The sequence below is a fragment of the Neoarius graeffei genome, chromosome 1, assembly GCF_027579695.1.
Source record: "Neoarius graeffei isolate fNeoGra1 chromosome 1, fNeoGra1.pri, whole genome shotgun sequence".
NCBI lineage: Eukaryota > Metazoa > Chordata > Actinopteri > Siluriformes > Ariidae > Neoarius > Neoarius graeffei.
In genome coordinates this window covers 122,319,636-122,340,821 of record NC_083569.1, presented here as the reverse complement: position 1 = coordinate 122,340,821, position 21,186 = coordinate 122,319,636, and the positions used below count along the sequence as shown (strand labels likewise).

The 21,186-nt window shown below is 41.6% G+C and overlaps 1 protein-coding gene across 2 annotated transcripts; it reads right to left on the bottom strand.

Moving 5' to 3' along the window:
• Positions 1-6,709: 6,709 nt before the first annotated feature.
• Positions 6,710-11,187, bottom strand: LOC132889713 (zinc finger protein OZF-like). 2 transcript variants are annotated; one of them, XM_060926487.1, is made up of 2 exons: positions 10,879-11,187; positions 6,710-8,293 (listed from the first exon to the last, which is right to left on the bottom strand). In XM_060926487.1, exon 2 carries the CDS (start codon positions 8,277-8,279, stop codon positions 7,218-7,220), a length of 1,062 nt encoding a protein of 353 aa, XP_060782470.1. In that variant the 5' UTR covers positions 8,280-8,293; positions 10,879-11,187; the 3' UTR covers positions 6,710-7,217. The 2 variants fall into 2 exon arrangements, with proteins under 2 accessions (XP_060782470.1, XP_060782479.1); XM_060926496.1 differs by having other exon boundaries at positions 11,016-11,187.
• Positions 11,188-21,186: the final 9,999 nt, after the last annotated feature.

The window sequence follows — 21,186 nt, the reverse complement described above, 5'->3', positions numbered from 1 at the left end:
GGCCTTTCACATTTCATCCGCACACTCATGTCCTCCATTTTCCTCTCCTGTTTCAAATTTGTATCCCACAATGCCTTGCGTAAACGGAGAAAGCCCACCACGTGATGGATGACATAGTATTTTGAATTGGGTTATAGTGAAGCAAAAAAAAAAAAAAATAGAGGAGAATTTAGGGCCACGTTGCCCTAAATTCATTAATTGTTCTATTTTTTTTTAAACAAACAATAATCAAATAATAATAATCTTGGAATAATAAAATAATAACCGTGGAAGTCAGTGATTAAAATTCAGTAGCTTTCGGTCCACTAAACAAAAATAATTGGGTGTCAGGGAAAATTCCTTTTATGACCTACACTTGAAAAATCTGAAAACCTTTCAAAACAATGGTACCATTTCTTAATGGAGTATGAGCAGAAGGACATAATCTATAAACAAATATGATGAATGGAATGCCAGTAATTTATCTCATCTCATCATCTGTAGCTGCATTATCCTGTTCTACAGGGTCGCAGGCGAGCTGGAGCCTATCCCAGCTGACTATGGGCGAAAGGCGGGGTACACCCTGGACAAGTTGCCAGGTCATCACAGGGCTGACACATAGACACAGACAACCATTCACACTCTCATTCACACCTACGGTCAATTTAGAGTCACCAGTTAACCTAACCTGCATGTCTTTGGACTGTGGGGGAAACCAGAGCACCCGGAGGAAACCCACGCGGACACGGGGAGAACATGCAAACTCCACACAGAAAGGCCCTCGCCGGCCACAGGGCTCGAACCCGGACCTTCTTGCTGTGAGGCGACAGCGCTAACCACTACACCACCGTGCCGCCCCTGCCAGTAATTTATATTTTAAAAAATTATCATGGATTAAAGCAAAAAAAAAATCATCTGACTGAAAAAAAAAAAGCTCCATGTCGTTGGCCCCTACCACATCAGCGATGCGTCAAATTTTAAACGCCGTGTTGTCCATTATCCCCTCGGCCCCTACTAATAGCACATTTACATAATTTTAACAATGACTAAAGCTAAGGCAAGACTTGACCATTGTCATTACTGGCTATAAATGATGAAACATCAAGTTTTCAGCGCAAAGTGCAAATTTATTTCAACAATTTCAAAAAGTGCAAGTGCAGTTGAACTTGAACCATGCTTCAAAAGAGTGGAACAGAAAGAACTTGCAAGAAAAGTAAAGTGAAAGTTCACTTTTTCTGCTTCTTCGCAGTGAAGCCAAAGGCATCTAGTTTTTTGCCATTGCTTCCATAGACTTTTTTTTATGGCAAACTACACAAAAGCACACACCTGCCATTTTCATCTTTTTGCACCATGAACTAAATGGCTTGCCATTATCGCCCATTTCATTTCGCCAAGCCCATCTCCACTTATTCTTTACCGTTTTGTCGATGTCTGACACATCTGTGCCTTCATTTAAAAGAAGCACGTCCATGCTGGCAAAACCGAAAGTAATTTGACGCGCTCTAGTGATGGAAATCGAAGGGCCTGTGTCCAGTGGCCTTATACGCAGTACTCGAGTTGGGGGGGATGTAGGGGGAGGCATCCCCCTTCTGAAATAAAAATCTCAAATCATTCCCCTTATAAAACGGCCATCCCCCCATCGCATCCCTTGTGCCATTTTATCGATTAATGTGGAAATTAGCCTACTATTATTTTAACAAATATTACTACTATTTCAACATTAGAGGCTTTGCGCAGTGATAGCCTACATGTAGCCGGATAAAAAAGACGCATATTTATTTATTCGGTTGCACCTCTCATTCACACCTATACGGAGGTTTCAGTCACTGAAAACAGCTACTTTTGCAAACTCTGGGCAGAGTGGAGATTTCTGAAAACTCCACCTTCAGACACTCGTGTAAATCGGGAAAACGAAGCAGCAGTGGGCGAGAGGGCGCGCGCGAATATAATGAGTTAGAGGTGTGAATCTTTCACCGAATGCCAATTGTCCCGGTTCTTGATGAAATCGCACGCGCACGCACAAATTCATCAGGTTAACTTTCAAATAACTGTTCTTGTGCACTTGCGACACCGGAGCCACTTTCCTGAATTTTGAGCTTCGGAGTATTCGCTTCTTTATCTATTTAATCAATGAATTTATTTGTCACATACATTAAATTACTAATGTAAACCATTATAGCCTATTTAAGCAATAGCTGTTTTCTCCACTGTTTTCTGACCTTTTGCGCTTAGTGAATGAGACACTTCATTACACTCCACTGACCGACTTCCAATTCCGGACTTCTTTGAAAATGTAAAATATAGGCCTACGAGATGTTTTTTTGGGACTTAATTTGCGTTGCTCCTTCACTATTAATTTTTGAGACTGACGAGGCAGTAAATACTGTGGAATTATTTTCTCCTTATACTATGAAGTTTGGCATCTTAAACAAGTGTCGGGAAATCTTGCAGCCCGACTCTGCAGCCTCCAATGTTTAAGCGAACTGCTGAAACCATAATGTTTAAAGATTAAATCGTAGGCTAATCAAACCAAAGAAAAACACAGCCTTTCCAGAACGTTGTCTGCCGAAGCCTGTTTAACCTACAAAAGGCTTAATAGCATAGATCTTGCTGCAGCTTCAACTTTTTCACCTGATCACCTTTCAATAGGCAAATATCATTATTACTACTACTACAAAAGGCCTAGTATTAGTAGTAGACAAGTAACCTAGTTGCCTAGTAGTCGGACAAATAGTTTCATCAGTGGCCTACGCCAAGCCTCCCCGGGACTAGACAGTAGCGGAGGCTGTATTTATTTATTTAGGCCTATCTAGCGCAACAACTTATTCCTTTGCATATACTCAAACATAGCACAAGAAAGGGTTCAACAACAGGCAGTCACAGCAGCTTGGTGAAGTTCTAAATCACGTCGGTGTCAGACCTATAGGGCCTACCCCCCCCTTTTTTTCCCTCGGATCTGCATCACTCTCATTACTGACCTTTAGCGCTCCCAGTTGATGGAAATCCATCGTAGCAACGGAAAACTTTAATCCATGAATTATGCATTTTATGGCTATGGAAAGGAAGCTTTTGGTGTCCAGCAATAAGGTTAAACTGTTGTCTCATGCCAGGAAATGAAGGCTGACATAATGCAGGGCCATGGGCCTGTTAATATAACTCATGTTATGGAGGAACATATCTACAAATAATACACGTAGGTGTTTATTGATAAGTTTCCAAAGAAATCTCTGGAGTAAAGAGCTGCAATTGAATAAAAGGAAAGTAAGACCAATAGAATTTCCACAATTCATTTGAACTCCAATAACATTTACATGTCAAAAACAGATGACTCTGGCTGGCACACTTGCGTCTTTAAAATACATAATTGCGTAAATCTCTGCACACACTTTTCTCAAGTGTGAATGTGCGGATGTCATTAGAGGTGTGTAAGTTTTACAACACTCTCTTCATTCTGACAGGACTTTTCTATTGTGTGAGTTCGCTGGTGTCTTTGGAGAGTACTCAAGCGAATAAAGCTTCTTCCACACTGTGAACCTGTCTCCTGTGTGAATGTGCTGGCGTGCTTTGAAAGCACTTAGGTGAATAAAACTATTTGCACACTGTGAGCAGGTATAAGGTTTCTCTCCAGCGTGAATGCGTTGATGTGCTTGGAAATTACTCTCTAGATTAAAACTCTTCCCACACTGTGAGCAGTAATAGAGCTTCTTTCCTGAGTGAATAGTCTGATGTTCCTGGAGAGCTTTCTTGTGTTTAAAACTCTCCCCACACTGCGAGTAGATATATGGCTTCTTTCTGGTGTGAATTCATTGATGTGTTTTGAGAGCATCTCTGCAAGCATACCTTTTCCCACGCTGGAAGCAGATAAACAGTTTCTTTTCCTTGCGAGTTCATTGGTGTTCTTTAAAATTACCGATGTCAGAGAAACACTTCCCACACTATGAGCAGTCATACGACTTCTCTCTGGTGTGAATGCGCTGGTGTCTTCGGAGAGCACTCGTGCAATTAAAACGCTTGCCACACTGTGAGCAGTGATGCGGCTTCTCTCCTGTGTGAATGCGGCAGTGGATTTGGAGAGCACTCTGGCAAGTAAAACTCTTCCTACAATCTGAGCAAAAATTAAGCTTTTTCTTCATCTGAGCATGTGCAGTGAGGGCACAAGGTGTACCAGATGCCTTTTGTTGACTACTGGAGTCTCTTGTCAGCATCATGTTCTTGTGTATCTCTGAGGAGAAGAAAAATGGGACTCAGGAACATTAAAAAAATACAACATACCATTGGCTGAAAACACAAACCATTTATTATTATTATTATTATTATTATTTTCTCTGTAATTTTATAGCTTTTCTCCTGTGCAGAGTTGATCTGCTGCTTAAAGGTTGAGCACTTCTCTGGACACAAGAGCACATTTTAAAAAAGCGTATTCAATCATCGAATTGTCACCACTTCTTCTGGCTGCTTCCATTAGGGGTCGCCACAGCAGATAATCATGATCCATATACAGTTAGGTCCATAAATATTTGGACAGAGGCAACATTTTTCTAATTTTGGTTCTGTATATTACCACAATGAATTTTGAACAAAACAATTCAGATGCAGTTGAAGTTCAGACTTTCAGCTTTAATTCAGTGGGTTGAACAAAATGATTGCATAAAAATGTGAGGAACTAAAGCATTTTTTAAACACAATCCCTTCATTTCAGGGGCTCAAAAGTAATTGGACAAATTAAATAATTGTAAATAAAATGTTCATTTCTAATACTTGGTTGAAAACCCTTTGTTGGCAATGACTGCCTGAAGTCTTAAACTCATGGACATCACCAGACGCTATGTTTCCTCCTTTTTAATGCTCTGCCAGGCCTTTACTGCAGCGGTTTTCAGTTGCTGTCTGTTTGTGGGCCTTTCTGTCTGAAGTTTAGTCTTTAACAAGTGAAATGCATGCTCAATTGGGTTGAGATCAGGTGACTGACTTGGCCATTCAATAATATTCCACTTCTTCGCTTTTATAAACTCCTGGGCTGCTTTGGCTTTGTGTTTTGGGTCATTGTCCATCTGTATTATGAAACGCTGACCAATCAGTTTGGCTGGATTTGAGCACACAGTATGTCTCTGAATACCTCAGAATTCATCCGGCTGCTTCTGTCCTGTGTCACATCATCAATAAACACTAGTGACCCAGTGCCACTGGCAGCCATGCATGCCCAAGCCATCACACTGCCTCTGCCGTGTTTTACAGATGTGGTATGCTTTGGATCATGAGCTGTACCACGCCTTCACCATACTTTTTTCTTTCCATCATTCTGGTAGAGGTTGATCTTGGTTTCATCTATCCAAAGAATGTTCTTCCAGAACTGTGCTGGCTTTTTTAGATGTTTTTTAGCAAAGTCCAATCTAGCCTTTTTATTCTTGAGGCTTATGAGTGGCTTGCACCGTGCAGTGAACCCTCTGTATTTACTTTTATACAGTCTTCTCTTTATGGTAGATTTGGATATTGATACGCCTACCTCCTGGAGAGTGTTGTTCACTTGGTTGGCTGTTGTGAAGGGGTTTCTCTTCACCATGGAAATTATTCTGCGATCATCCACCACTGTTGTCTTCTGTGGGCGTCCAGGTCTTTTTGCATTGATGAGTTCACCAGTGCTTTCTTTCTTTCTCAGGATGTACCAAACTGTAGATTTTACCACTCCTAATATTGTAGCAATTTCTCGGATGGGTTTTTTTCTGTTTTCGCAGCTTAAGGATGGCTTGTTTCACCTGCATGGAGAGCTCCTTTGACCGCATGTTTTCTTCACAGCAAAATCTTCCAAATGCAAGCACCACACCTCAAATCAACTCCAGGCCTTTTATCTGCTTAATTGAGAATGACATAATGAAGGAATTGCCCACAGCTGCCCATGAAATAGCCTTTGAGTCAATTGTCCAATTACTTTTGGTCCCTTTAAAAACAGGGTGGCACATGTTAAGGAGCTGAAACTCCTAAACCCTTCATCCAATTTTAATGTGGATACCCTCAAATGAAAGCTGAAAGTCTGGATTTTATGTACATTATATAACTATAACCTGAATATGTTTCAGTAAACAGGTAAAAAAACAAAATTTGTGTCAGTGTCCAAATATATATGGACCTGACTGTATTTGATTGCGGAGGGCCAGATCACGACATTGGAGTGAAATTGTTGCCGAAAAAAAGACTATGGCTTGCAGGCTACATCTTACCCCTGCCAGACCACCGTCATGCAAAAACAGCCATAACATGGACACCGCCAGTCAGCAAGAGAAGGAGGGGAAGGCCAAAGATCACATGGAGGAGGACTTTCCAGGAGGACTTAAAGAAAATGAACATCCCCTGGGAGAAGGCTAATGAAGCTGTGGCTGACAAATCTAAGTGGCAGAAACTTGCTGCCCAATGTGCCAATAGGCACAGGAGGACCCAAGTCTAAGTAAGTACTGTAAGTATATTTGATTTAGCATAGGTTTTACAACGGATGCCCTTCCTGACACAACCCTCCTCAATCTATCTGGACTTGAGAACGGCACCAAGTATGCACTGTTTTGGACAACTCCAGTGGCTGGTATTTTACCTAATCTGAGAACATGCAAACTCCACACAGAAAGGTCCCCGTCAGCCGCTGGGCTTGAACCCACTGTACAACCATAGTGAAGACATCAAAACTATGAAATAACATAGGGAACATATATGGAATTATGTGGTAAACAAAAAAAAAAAGTGTTTAAAAAGTCAAACAAAACATGTTTATTTTAGATTCTTCAAAGTATCCAGCATTTACCTTGACAATGCTTTGTACACTATTGGCATTATCTTAACCACCTTCATGAGGTAGTCACCTGGAATGCTTTTCAATTAACAGGTGTGCCTTGTCAAAAGGTAATTAGTGGACGAGTTTCTTGTCTTCTTAATGCGTTTGGAGATCAAACAGTAAATAATAACAATACCCTTATTATAAATAGCCCTATTCCACAGCTGTAGTAATCCATACAGTGTTATGTCAAGAACCGCTCAACTAAGTAAATAGAAATGACATTACTTCAAGACATGAAGAGACTTAATTACAAACCACCGAATTAGAAGGTGTGTCCAAACTTTTGACTGGTACCGTAGGTCAAAAAACAATTTACAAACCATTGCATTCTGTTATTATTTACATTTTACACAGTGTCCCAACTTTTTTGGAATGAAGGTTGCATTTATAGTTTTTCTCCAGAGTGAATGTGCTGGTGTCATTAAAGTTGATTGAGTTTCACAAAACTCTCTCCATGCTGTCCATACTGAAGCGAATGGTCTCTTGTGTGAGTGCGTTGGTGTCTTTGGAGAGTACTCGGGTGACTAAAGCTTCTTCCACACTGTGAACACTGATATGGCTTCTCTCCTGTGTGAATGCGCTGGTGATGTGTGAGAGTATCCTTTTTATTAAAACTCTTCGCACACTGTGAGCACTGATACGGCCTTTCTCCTGTGTGAATGCGCTGGTGTGCTTTGAGAGCACTTCGTTGATTAAAACACTTTCCACATTCTGAGCAGGTATAAGGTTTCTCTCCGGTGTGAATGCGCTGGTGTGTTTGGAAATTACTCTCTCGATTGAAACTCTTTCCACACTGTGAGCAGTAATACGGCTTCTCTCCTGAATGAATACTTTGGTGTCGCGAGAGAGTCCTCTTTTGATTAAAACGCTTCCCACACTGTAAACAGGGATACAGTTTTTCTCCCGTGTGAATGTGCAGGTGTTGCTGGAGATGGCGCTGTAAATTAAAATGCTTTCCACACTGTGAGCAGTGAAATGACTCCTCTCTTGTGTGGGTTCGTTGGTGTTGTAGAAAATTACTAATATCAGCAAAACTCTTTCCACATTGTGAGCAGTGATACGGCTTCTCTCCTGTATGGATGCGTTGGTGTGTTTTGAGATTACACTTGTGAGAAAATTTTGCCCCACACTGTACACAGATAAATGGTTTCTCTCCTGTGTGAATTCGTTGATGCTGGTGGAAATTACTTAGCCTAGCAAAACGCTTTCCACACTTTGAGCAGTCATATGGCTTCTCTCCTGTGTGAATGTGCTGGTGGAGTTGGAGAGTGATCAGCTGGGAAAAACCCTTCCCACAATGGGAGCAAGCGTACGGCTTCTCTCCTGTGTGAACGCGCTGGTGTCTTTGGAGCATACTCCGATAAGTAAAACTCTTCCCACAGTCTGAGCAGTGGTGAAGGGCAGTCTGCATCCGTACCTCACTGGTTACTGTACAAAGAATATCAGTCTTTTGCTGATGACTGGAGTCTCTTGTGGGCATCATATTACTGTTTATCTCTGGGAAGAGAAAAAAACGCAACTCGATGTGAAAAATACAAAAATGCACCAAAAGGAACTTTAATTTGTCATAGATCCGATATGATCCATTGATCCAATTATTTTCCTGACTGAGGTTTCTGGTACTTGTTGATTCCAAAACAAGTAAACTACTTTAATCAATCAGGGGTCATGGAATATTATTTTTAGCTCTGTTTATGTTTCCTTTGTTTAAACAGTGGCCATAAAAAGTGCACATGCCAGTCAAAAGGCACTGTCCCAGATCCTCAGGCGACACTAACCCCACACAAACCCACCGTTATCCAGTTCTTTCAATATCTCATCAAATCTTATCCACCCCTTCAACCTTGCCTTGGTGGAGGTTTCTAACCACCATAGTAACCGCAGTCAAAAAGGAACTCCAGAACACTAGAGACTTCTGGCACTGCCTCATGAACGGAAGGCATGAACACTGTGTTAAAGAGTTACTGCAAGTGCAGCTTTCATCCATTAATAACAGTCAGCATTCCTACATCCTTATGTGATGTTCCTCATTGGGCTCATGTTCCCCTCCTGAGGCACTAAACAGTTTGGCACAGAATATCAAACATTTGCCCAGCCCTTCTGGATTTTCTACCTCTCAACTGAATCAGGACAGCCCTCTGTGACTATTACTTGGAAGGCCTCTTTCTTCAGCTTGACAGCTTCCCTCACTACCTGTATCCACCAGGACATCCTAGGATTACCACTATAGCAAGTAGAAACCACCTTTCAGCTACAGCTTCTTGCAGCTGCCTCTCTGATTGAATATTTGAACATGGTCATCTGTGAACACCACACTCAGTCCTGGCTCTAATATTTGGTCTGGTTAACCCTACCCTGAGCTGGGGGCACCATCTTTTTTGTAACTTTCATTGGGGTCATTCAGATTACTCTTTGTCTTTCTTCTCCCCTCAGATATGTTCATCAAAGACGGCCCTACTAGGAGCATGAAGATTATTAAAGAAAGTTTAGACTACAGGTATGCATTGGGACATGATGCTCAAAGGAGAATGAAAGACAATACCTTTACCATGTTCATTCATTCATGTTTTATCCCATGTAAATATAATGCTCTATCCTGTTATGCTCAAGGTAATGCTGGTTTGAATTACTGATTTGTTTATGTTTTGAGAAATGTATCCAAGTTCATTGTGGGTGGGTACAAACAAAAATAACTGCAGGAGTGGGCAGGAATAGTCAATAGCGTCTGCAGGAGCAGAATATTTCTTTCTTTTCTTTTTTTAAAAATTCTTATTTACACCTGTAGTCAATAATAAAGACTTCCATGTTTGGGTTCACCAGGATTTTTTTTTTTAAAACACAATATGCAAACTCACTCTACTCAATTCTGGTCCCACCCACAAAACTAGTTGGCGTAGTAGACAAGAGAACTGTTTTCTGAACTCAGCTGCTTTTCTTCTGTGAGGTGTGAACTGCCAGTGTCAGTACGGTTAGATTTGGCGAATTTAGACCCCTTGAGCAACTTTAATTGGAAAAAGAGCTTTGTGACAAATCTAGCAACATTTGCAGCACAGGAGTGACTATCTTGAACTTGAAACAGCTCTCCAGCTCACATCACAGCTGTTGTTAAACAAGTTCAGAAAGCAAATTCTCTCGACTCAGCATCAGTGTGTAAAGCCTGACTGTGTTGTGCTTGCGACCGATCGCCATGGACCCCCCATACCACCAATCGCCATGGTCCCCCATACCACCAATCGCCATGGTCCCCCATACCACCAATCACTGATCACCATGGTCCCCATATGACCAATCGCTGATCACCATGGTCCCCACACCTCCAATCACTGATCACCATGGTCCCCATACGACCAATCACTGATCACCTGGACCCCATATGAGCAATCACTGATCACCATGGTTTGTCCCTCCCTCTCACCACTTTGTTATTCATTTTAAACTCTCTTTTTGGAGTTATTACATTTTAGAAGCACTAAAAGTGAGCAAACTGTTTTCTTCCCATCTTCTCACTATCGCTGCTTCTTTCTGTCTGCACTCTTGATAGAAATTTCCTGTAAATGGATCAAAGTTTTGTTCATAGGTTTGACCAGTTGACCAAAGAAGACTTCTTTCTATAAGAAATCAAATCTTTAAGAAATAAACAATAATCTATTTTTTTATTCTGATAAAACTCTTTTTGTTTCTAAGTGAATATCTTACTTCTTCGCAATTTGATGTTGATCATGATGAATAACTCGTATGCAAATTAGTATGTGACGTCACACTAGACCGTTGACAACACTGGAAGAAACTACTACACGAGACATTACATTACATTATATTTAGGTAGATTCATGAAATGGTACCAAGATCCAGATGCAAACTTCTGAAGTACTTTTTTTTTTTTTAAATACTGTAAAAGAGCATATAAATGTGTGGAGAACATGAACCACCTTGTTTCTAGAGCAGATCCACTGTGGTGGTTAAGTACCTACATTTATGCAAATAATTTAGCTGAAGGTATGCTAGCTGAGGTAAATTAACTTAGCTGCTTCATCCTTAGCAATCCCTAGTCAGAAACAGAAAAATGTATATACAGTACTTACTTAAGTATTTACAAGGTAAAATCCAGTTATCTTCACTAAACCCAATTCAGTGTGAAGTAGAGCTCCATTTATGATCCAGTCAGTAAACTGTTAACCAACACCGAGCAGCTCAGAGAACCAGTTTCACTTTAACTTACCTCAGGATTTAAAGATAAACACTTTAATTCACCTCAAATACTACCACTATTATTATTGTTTAACTCGAACTGTCGCGATAAAACCTGTAAATACACTGACTGAAAGCATGTTTAGAGTACACAGAGAGATGATGAGCAGGGTGAGATAGAGATAGCTCAGCTGTCCAAAAAACAACCCCTGCAGTTCTTCATTGATTTGAAATGATTTCACTGATAAAAGGTCTTTTACCGCCATCTACTGGACTGGATTGTGGGGAAAGAAGAAAAGATTTACTCAAATGTCTCTGCTTTGTTCATTAAGATCATATATCTCATTCTCATAATCTCTAGCCGCTTTATCCTGTTCTACAGGGTCGCAGGCAAGCTGGAGCCTATCCCAGCTGACTACGGGCGAAAGGCGGGGTACACCCTGGACAAGTCGCCAGGTCATCACAGGGCTGACACACAGACACAGACAACCATTCACACTCACATTCACACCTACGCTCAATTTAGAGTCACCAGTTAACCTAACCTGCATGTCTTTGGACTGTGGGGGAAACCGGAGCACCCGGAGGAAACCCACGCGGACACGGGGAGAACATGCAAACTCCGCACAGAAAGGCCCTCGCCGGCCACGGGGCTCGAACCCGGACCTTCTTACTGTGAGGCGACAGTGCTAACTACTACACCACCGTGCCGCCCAAGATCATATATATATATATATATATATATATATATATATATATATATATATATATATATGCGTGATACTAAATACACTGCATTAATACACATTCCACTGCCATCTCAAGGACCTAATATTTATCACACCTGATCGTGTGTAGTGTTGCGTTTACTCTACTGTGACCCAGCCTCCTTCTGGATATTATTCATATCTTCCCTTAGACTCATTTTCCCAGTTCATTACATTCCAGGTAAAATGTTATTTTCTTCTTTGCTTATTGGGATGTGGTTCTTGGTTCTGTGGTATTTTATTCTACCCTGTGGGATCACCACCTTATTGTGGTGGGGTGGTTTGTGTATCCCAGTGACCCCTAGAGCTATGCCAGCGGGAGTCATGTCACCCAAGCCGGACAGGTCAAAGGGTAGGGGCCCAACGAAGAGTGATCTGCTGGTCCTCCAGGTTGGGGGTTGGGGTGAGGGCTGATAACCCACTCCTGTAAAAACATCTTATTCCTGGTATCTGCTAGTAGCCATATTATCAAAGAGCTCTTTCCCGATATGGAATATGAGGTTAACCAGCTGCGATTCTACTGGTGGGCAATGTGTGCTCAGTTTTTTGGGACCCGGTGCCCAAGCTGGCAGGATGGAGAGAGCATCAGTGGGCCAGCACAATCCACCCTTGCTATAACGTGTGCAGGTAGTTTTTGCAGCAATTCAATGTGGTAGAAGACACAGTTCAATAAATTTCACATTTGGTGCTTGGAACATTCAAACTTTACTTGACAATGAAAATAACATTGAGAGAAAGACTGCTGTCATAGCCTGCATGCTACGTCAGCAAGGAATTGACTTCGCCTCTTTAAGCGAAATACGCCTCACCAACGAGTCACAGCTTACCGAAACTGGTGCTGGTTATACCTTCTACTGCATTGGCAAACCTGATTCACAACCACGCTACATAGGTATCGGCTTCGCTGTCAGAACATCATTAACCCATCATTTATTTGGCCTTCCCAAGGGCATCAACGATAGACTAATGTCTATGCGTATGTCTTTCAAATCATCACTATGCTACCATCATCAGTGCATACACCCCAACGATGACATACCTTGATGAGGTGAAGGAAGGATTTTACAGAAGTTTGTCGAAAAAATCAGTATACACCACCATGTTTTAGGCAAAGTTATCCAAGGCAAACATAAGTTGAAACTTTCCACTCTATTGCTTTGGCTTATCGAATGATTCATTTTTAAAGTCACAAACAAGATAGGCTACAACTGCGCTGCTTCGAAAATGTCAATTTAACAGCTTCATGAAAGTGTGCTGATGGTTACCATGAAAAAAAAATGTCTACTGCACTGTGTTCCTCCCCCGAGTCATGCACTCGTTCGTTTTTGTGTTCTTGGTCTCAGAACCGCACGCACGAAACAGACACAGAAGACAGAATCAACATTTAACATAATTAACAATGCACTTTTTACGGAGACGTTTTAATGTTATTCTTTATTTTTTTATCCAGCTGAATATTTAGCGTACAAATGTATTTTCCGCTCTTAAAAATGACCGAGGTCCGGACCTCGGTGGCCTCATAGCTGGCTACGGCCATGAGTGCAAGAGTAGGCCAGGACAATGACATCTGAGGAAAAGTTCTCGGTCATCATGGTGTAGGAAAGGAAAATTCAAATGGATTACTCCTCCTGAGTTTATGTGCCGCGAATTAACTCATAATCACAAACACCATCTTTCAAAAAAAGGATTCCCTGAAAACAATCTGGATGCATCCGAGATCACGCCACTGGCACATGCTGGATAATACTATTGTCAGACAGAGGGACCTGGCAGATATCCATCTAACTCGAGCAGTACGTACATCTACTACGTGGTCTGACCATCGGCTAGTTAAAATTACATCTGCACTTCGCATCCCCAAAAAGGCCCGCCACAAACCACCAACCAAGATACTTTGCCTGGACGTTGATAAGCTGAAGGTTGAAGAAAATAGAGACCGGTTCAACAGGCCATCAAGTCTGAAATGGAAGCCATAGTAGCAGAAGATGACGAATCTGTGGATGTTGAAAGGGTATGGAACGACCTGAAAGAGGGAGTCAGCAAGGCTGCTGATCCAGTTTAATGAGGTTCTAAAGGCCATCGGTGAACTGAAAAATGGTAAAGCACCTGGAGCAGACTCTCTCCCACCTGAGATTTTCAAGTATGGTGGCCCCTATCTGGCTGAAAGGCTTCATCACCTATACTCGATCATCTGGCAGTTGGAATCAGTCCCTCAGGACTTCAAAGATGCTAAGATCATCCACCTGTACAAGAGGAAAGGGGAATGTGCCATTTGTGACAGTCACAGAGGTATCTTTCTGTTGTGCATTGACATGGGGCGGGAATCTGATCCCTTCAATGTAGACAATGGAGTCAAGCAAGGTTGTGTTTTTGCACCGCTACTATTCAGTATTGTAATTGCTGCTGTGATCTATGATGCAGGGAGGCACGGTGGTGTAGTGGTTAGCGCTGTCGCCTCACAGCAAGAAGGTCCGGGTTCGAGCCCCGTGGCTGGCAAGGGCCTTTCTGTGCGGAGTTTGCATGTTCTCTCTGTGTCCGCGTGGGTTTCCTCCGGGTGCTCCAGTTTCCCCCACAGTCCAAAGACATGCAGATTAGGTTAACTGGTGACTCTAAATTGACCATAGGTGTGAATGTGAGTGTGAATGGTTGTCTGTGTCTATGTGTCAGCCCTGTAATGACCTGGCGACTTGTCCAGGGTGTACCCCGCCTTTTGCCCGTAGTCAGCTGGGATAGGCTCCAGCTTGCCTGCGACCCTGTAGAACAGGATAAAGCGGCTAGAGATAATGAGATGAGATGAGATCTATGATGCCTTTCATGATTGCGATAAAAGTATCAGTGTCAACTTCCCATACGACGGTGGCATATTTATCCTACGCCAACTGAAGGCAAAAACCAAAATCCAGAATTGGAAAATTTGAAAGTGGTAACCAAATTCTGTTACTTGGGTGGCATACTATCTAATGATTGCTCCATGGATGCTGAAGTGACTGCACGTATTGCAAAAGCTCCTTCAACGTTTGGTCATCTTGCTTCGAGACTCTGAAACACTCATGACATAGCTCAAACAACAAAAGTGTCTGTCTATCAGGCAGCTATTCTGACAGTGTTGCTACATGGCTGTGAAATGTGGACAGTATATCGACATCATGTAAAACAGCTTGACGCATTTCATATCCGCTGTTTGCAAAGGATTGCCGGAATATCTTGGCAGGATCGTATACCTAACACTGAAGTCCTGTCTCGTTGCCACATACGCAGAATAGAGGCCTACATTATGGAAGCAAGACTTCGATGGGCAGGACATGTTGTTCGGATGGGTGAAGAAAGACTACCGTGTGCTCTTTTATATGGTGAACTGTCTGATGGTGTGTGCCCAGTTGGTGCTCCTAAGAAGCATTTTAAGGACCTTCTGAAGACTTCGCTGACCAAATGTGGCATATCGGACTTTGAAGTGCTTGCCCAGAACAGAGTCCAGTGGAGAACAGCAGTGAAGGCTGGCATGGCTAGTTTTGAGGAGAGTTGAATTAAAGAACTGAAGGAGCGTCGTCGCTGTCGAAAGGAACAAATATAAGCACCTGGAAGTTATCCTTGTGATAAATGTCCACGAATCTGTGGATCAGTAATTGGACTTGTGAGCCATCGCAGGGCTCACGACCACAAAGGAGACTGATGAGATGCTGCTGCTGAACATGGATCTGTTGCTTGCGACAGCCAAACCAAATCAACCAAATGTATTTTATTATACGTGTGGTATATATTGTGTGACCACGAGCTGGCCTAGTGGTGAGTGTGTTCACCTCTCAACCAGAAAATCGTGAGTTCTACAGTACTTGACATCAGGTCATACCAAAGACTGTTGCCAAAATTGTACCTACTGCTATCTGACAAGGCATGTTGCAATAAGATGTGAGTACAGAGTCAAACTCTTGTGGTTACCTGAGGACCAGGACTGTAACCCTAGCTATGGAATAGGTGAGAGGCTGTGGGCTATGGAAACTGAGACTGGTGCTGCCCAACATGCTAAGTGCCTGGTTAGTACTGGGACAGGAGACTGCCTGGGAAGAGCAGGTCCTGGCATGGGAGGGACTTTGATATTGTGTGTGGTGGTAGCTCAGTGATTAAGACATTGGATTTGTGGTCAGAAGGTTGCCTGCTTAAGTCCCTGCCACTGCTGAACCCTTGAGCCAGGCTGTTGAAGTGGCAGTCTCACCTTTTCCAGAATCCTGTTTGTTTTGAAAGCATGTGACCTCTACCTGCTAGCTCTCTATGCAGCAAAACCTCCACAAATTCACTGTTAGTGATCCCTTTGAAACCCATCTTGAACATTTTCTTCATCTACATGTCATACGTGGAAGTTTTGAACAAAATATGCTTGAACTTTTCTGTCCTTCAGGGCCACAAGCGAGATGGCCCAAGCCAATTCAGGTCCATTACAGAATAACCATACAAAAAGGGAGTGGATCAGTCAAAAGAATTTAAAATACAGATACTTTGACAAAATATTTTCAATTTCACATTACAGTTTAAAAGGATAGTTTGGGATTTTTGACATGAATCTGTATGGCATCCCCATCAATAGTGTCGTGCAAACACACTGACTTACCCCTGACAGCATCCTGTGAGTCCAGTTCTTGTCCAGTTTTGGTCCAGACGAAAGTAGTCCGGCAAGTTTGTTGGGGTCACGAAAGTAAAACATTTTTCGTCTCAAAACAGTATGTGTTCAAAAGAGTGATATATTTGCATCACAAAACCGTTGCCAAATAAAAAGTCAGACCTCAAAATTGCTTGGCACTATTTTCTCTCCCTCGGTGTCACTGCGCGCTGCCGCCAGGTGACAGCCACGGCTGTTTCATTCATTGTTTCAGTGATGGGAATTTCGGCTCTTTTTTGGGAGCCGGCTCTTTTGGCTCTTCTTACTATAAGGAGCCGGCTCTTTCGGCTCCCAAACGGCTCCTGAGATTTTATTTTTTATTTAATTGCTGCAATTAACTAGTTAATTAATTACATTATTATTTATATTTTATCAATAGGATGTTTTCCATTTTATTCATTCATTCATTCATTCATTCATTATCTCTAGCCGCTTTATCCTTCTACAGGGTCGCAGGCAAGCTGGAGCCTATCCCAGCTGACTACGGGCGAAAGGCGGGGTACACCCTGGACAAGTCGCCAGGTCATCACAGGGCTGACACATAGACACCCATTCACACTCACATTCACACCTACGGTCAATTTAGAGTCACCAGTTAACCTAACCTGCATGTCTTTGGACTGTGGGGGAAACCGAAGCACCCGGAGGAAACCCACGCGGACATGGGGAGAACATGCAAACTCCACACAGAAAGGCCCTCGCCGGCCCCGGGGCTCGAACCCAGGACCTTCTTGCTGTGAGGCGACAGCGCTAACCACTACACCACCGTGCCGCCGTTTTCCATTTTATTTTTTAGTTTTTGTAGCCATTGTAAAGCTTTGTAAAGTATAGCAGTGTAACAATGTTCTAGCTATAGAAATAAAACTTACTTACCAATTAATAAATTATTTTCTCACAAACATAATGCAAAACTGTGTTATATTACCAATATAAAATACACAGAAGACATCAACTGTTTATCCTTTATGGCTTTATTTCACACTCGACCTTGAACAAAATGCCACAAAATAAATTATGAAGTATAAATCAGGCCTAAGAAACTATGAAGCAAAGTTGGAAATTATTTTAACAAACACAGAACAATGTGCAACAAAATATGTGGCACCTTGAGCGCATGTAAAAAGAGAAAAAAGTGCCGCACTCTGCTCCACCAGTAATGAGAAGCCGCTGGAACAGCAAATATGCTCCTGTTATAATGACTGCTGTCTCGTTGTGTACCGCAGATTAATCTGGCCGTGCCAAGGCGGTCGCCGACCGAACCTGTCAATTTATGAGCGACAATTTATATCATGAACTTTAGGAATTCACGGCAACAAAACAATGATCATGGTTGTCAAATAGACAATCATCCTTCAGCTGAGCTGAACTCTGTCTCTCTCTCTCTCTCTCTCTCTCTCTCTCTGAGGCACCTAAGGACAAAAAACTAATTCGGCTCCCCAACTCGGCTCCCACCGAAGAGCCGGCTCCCGTCATTCACTTCAAAGAGCCGGCTCTTTGAACCGGATCGTTCGCGACTGACACATCACTACATTGTTTACTGCTAGCAAAGTTAGCGACAACATGTCTGACTATGACGGTGAAATGTGTGCGGAGATTCAGCCACATCTTTGTTGCTACAGCCTGGATAGTCGCAAGTGCGCACCATTTTCACAAATATATTATTGTATAGGTTATAGAAGGTGATAAATTTGTCGCTGTTCTTGCTCTCAAATTAGCTTGTTCACGCCGCTGATCTGAACTCCTAATCACTGCCAAACAATGGGAAAGGTGTTGATTCCTGCGCAGATGTCAACATGACAGCGCGCAGTGATACCGAGGGAGAGAAAATAGTGCCAAGCGATTTCGAGGTCTGACTTTTTATTTGGCAACGGTTTTGTGATGCAAATATATCACTCTTTTGAACACATACTGTTTTGAGAAGAAAAATGTTTTACTTTCGTGACCCCAACAAACTTGCCGGACTACTTTCGTCTGGACCAAAACTGGACAAGAACTGGACTCACAGGATGCTGTCAGGGGTAAGTCAGTGTGTTTGCACGACACTATTGATGGGGATGCCATACAGATTCATGTCAAAAATCCCGAACTATCCCTTTAAAATCTCTGGCCTCGGATGTTGCCGAATTGTTATAGATTTTGCAGATTTGTGAGTGATAAATGTAATTCACTCTAGATAAGAACATCTGCCATGTGCTGTAAATATAAATGTATAATGTGCAGTCAAAGTCCCTCCCATGCCAGGACTTGGTCTTCCCAGGCACTCTCCCATCCCGGTACTAACCAGTGGTGGGTTTCCCAAAAGCCTCTTAACACTAAGAGCATCTCAATTACACTGCAAAAAATTGAAAACTGAATTTGAGGAGAAAATTACTTAATACTAGTGAAATTATCTTGCTGCACTGACAGATATTTTTACTTGATAAGACATCTTAGCATAAGTTGGTTGCAATCTAGAACTAAGTTTAATAATCTCAGAATTGGTGTTTTGTATTCTTCTAACAGGGAATGTTAGATTGTTTCAACTATTTAAGATATTTTCACTTGCTAAGATATAATTTTTTGCAGTGTAGGAGAAAGAATGTTCATTGTGCTGACTGCTGTACCATTTAATGATGATCTTTGTGCTACGATGCTTTTGGGAAACTTGGCACAGGCCTTTAAGGCACATTGGGTGGCACCGATCTCCATTTCCAGAGCCCTTGGCCTCTCGCCTATGACATAGCAAGGGTTACAGTGGAGGGGCGTGTCCTCTGGTAACCACAAGAGTTTGACTCCCTACTCACATCTGTATTGCAGTGTGCCTCACCAGATGGCAGTAAGTACCATTTTTACAATAGTCTTTGGTGTGACCTGACCACAAGTAGAACTTGCAACCTCCCAGTAGCTATGAGGCCAACTCGCAGTACATAATGTGTCGTGTCTTGTATAAATATGTAAGGTAAATCAGTATTGTTTGCAAACTCACAAGTATTGGTGTGAAACCCTTAAATTAATTATAGAATTAGTTGAATAAATTTGACTTGTAAGTAATCAAATTAAAAGTTTCATGTTATCTCAGTATAAATGCATTTGTTCCTGGAAGAACCCAGAGATTTCTAGAGAACATACCAAAACAAACAGTATTTTAAATCCATTAATTAAAACAATGGAAAGAATACATTGCCTACAGGACGCTCTCCACGGACCAACAGTCAGTGACCGGGTGAATAGGGAACGGAGTCAAAGAAGCAACCAAGAGACCATGAGTTATAAATGTGCTTTATTTTGTACAGAAGATAAAAATAAACCAGTGCATGTAGCTAAAGGTGTATGTTTATCTAAAATCGTTTTGGAGAGTAATTTATGGAGAGATGTTTTAATCTGCCGTCCGAGTCTAGGCTGATTATTTACTTTTGATGGCTTGCTTCACCCACTCCACTTCAGGATCCGCACATATGCGATAACCTTTTATCGTCGTAAAACTGCAAAGGAAAGATTTCGGTCAGTGTAGAACTGTGATAATCTAAAATCAAATATTCAAAACTGTATTTGTAATTGTAGAATAAATTAAAAAAAAGAAGAAGCAGGGTGAAAACATACATGACTCCAGGAAGGGTACAGTCGGGTCTGGTTTCTTCATAAGTCACAATGTTTGCTGTGGGTAATGGTCTCTTGAGAAACTCGAAACAGCATAAATCCGCCCCTTTTGCATCTGTGTCAAAACATTTCATTATTTGGCAATTTATTTCAGACTAAAGGCGAAAATTTAATCAAATTTGATTATCTTACTGATTATCTAAAATCGTTTTGGGGTTTATAAAGTGATAGACTTCACTTTAAAAAAAATCCCAGAAATTATGATTGCAAATATAAATCAGACAGCCAGTGTACAGTGAACACAAACACACACACTCTTATAATATTATCTTCATGTCTGGTGAACATGCGTATTTAAAATTATAACAAAATCCAATAGATAAAACAGAAATGAATTTATGCATGCTAAATTAATTTCTTTCTTTAAAAAAAAAAGTCCAAAATCTTACTCTGTGCCATTGTGAAGGACTGAAGGCAGGAAAGACCCAGCAAAACCAGCAGGAGAGAACAGGAGAACATGGCTGCTGATGGAGATGGTGATCGTTTTGATGTGTAATGAATCAATAATGCAGATATGACTTTGGTCGTGGGCTTATAAGCTGATCAAGAGGAGGAGGAGGAGAGTCGGGGGGAAGGAGGGCATTTTGAAGCAAAAGCTCCTCTTTAACTCAGAAAAAGCTTTGACTCAGAAAGGAAAGAAAAAAAACCACATCTTCCACAATGACCTAAAATGAGAACGAGCTGAGCAGCATTTGAAAGCTCATCAATAATTTCACCTCACACACATGAATAAAATAAAGACAAGAAGACTGTTGGGGACTGTTACACAGTGAATCTAAAGACATTAAAAGAAAACAAGCAAATTACAACCCCAATTCCAAAAAAGTTGGAACACTGTGTAAACTGTAAATAAAAACAGAATGTGATAATTGTCAAATCATGGAAACCCTATATTTCATTGAAAATAGTCCAAAGACAACAAATCAAATATTGAAACTGAGACATTTTATTGTTTTTAAAAAAATATATATATGCTCATTTTGAATTTGATGTCAGCAACGCATTTCAAAAAAGTTGGGACAGGGGCATGTTTACCACTGTGTTACATCACCTCTACATTTACCAACACTCTGTAAACGTTTGAGAACTGAGGAGACCATTTGCTGTAGTTTTGAAAGAGGAATGTTGGTCCCATTCTTGCCTGATAT

Coding starts and splice junctions, on each gene's coding strand:
- LOC132889713 (XM_060926487.1), bottom strand. CDS start 8,279: ATGATGCCCACAAGAGACTCCAGTCATCAGCAAAAGACTGATATTCTT.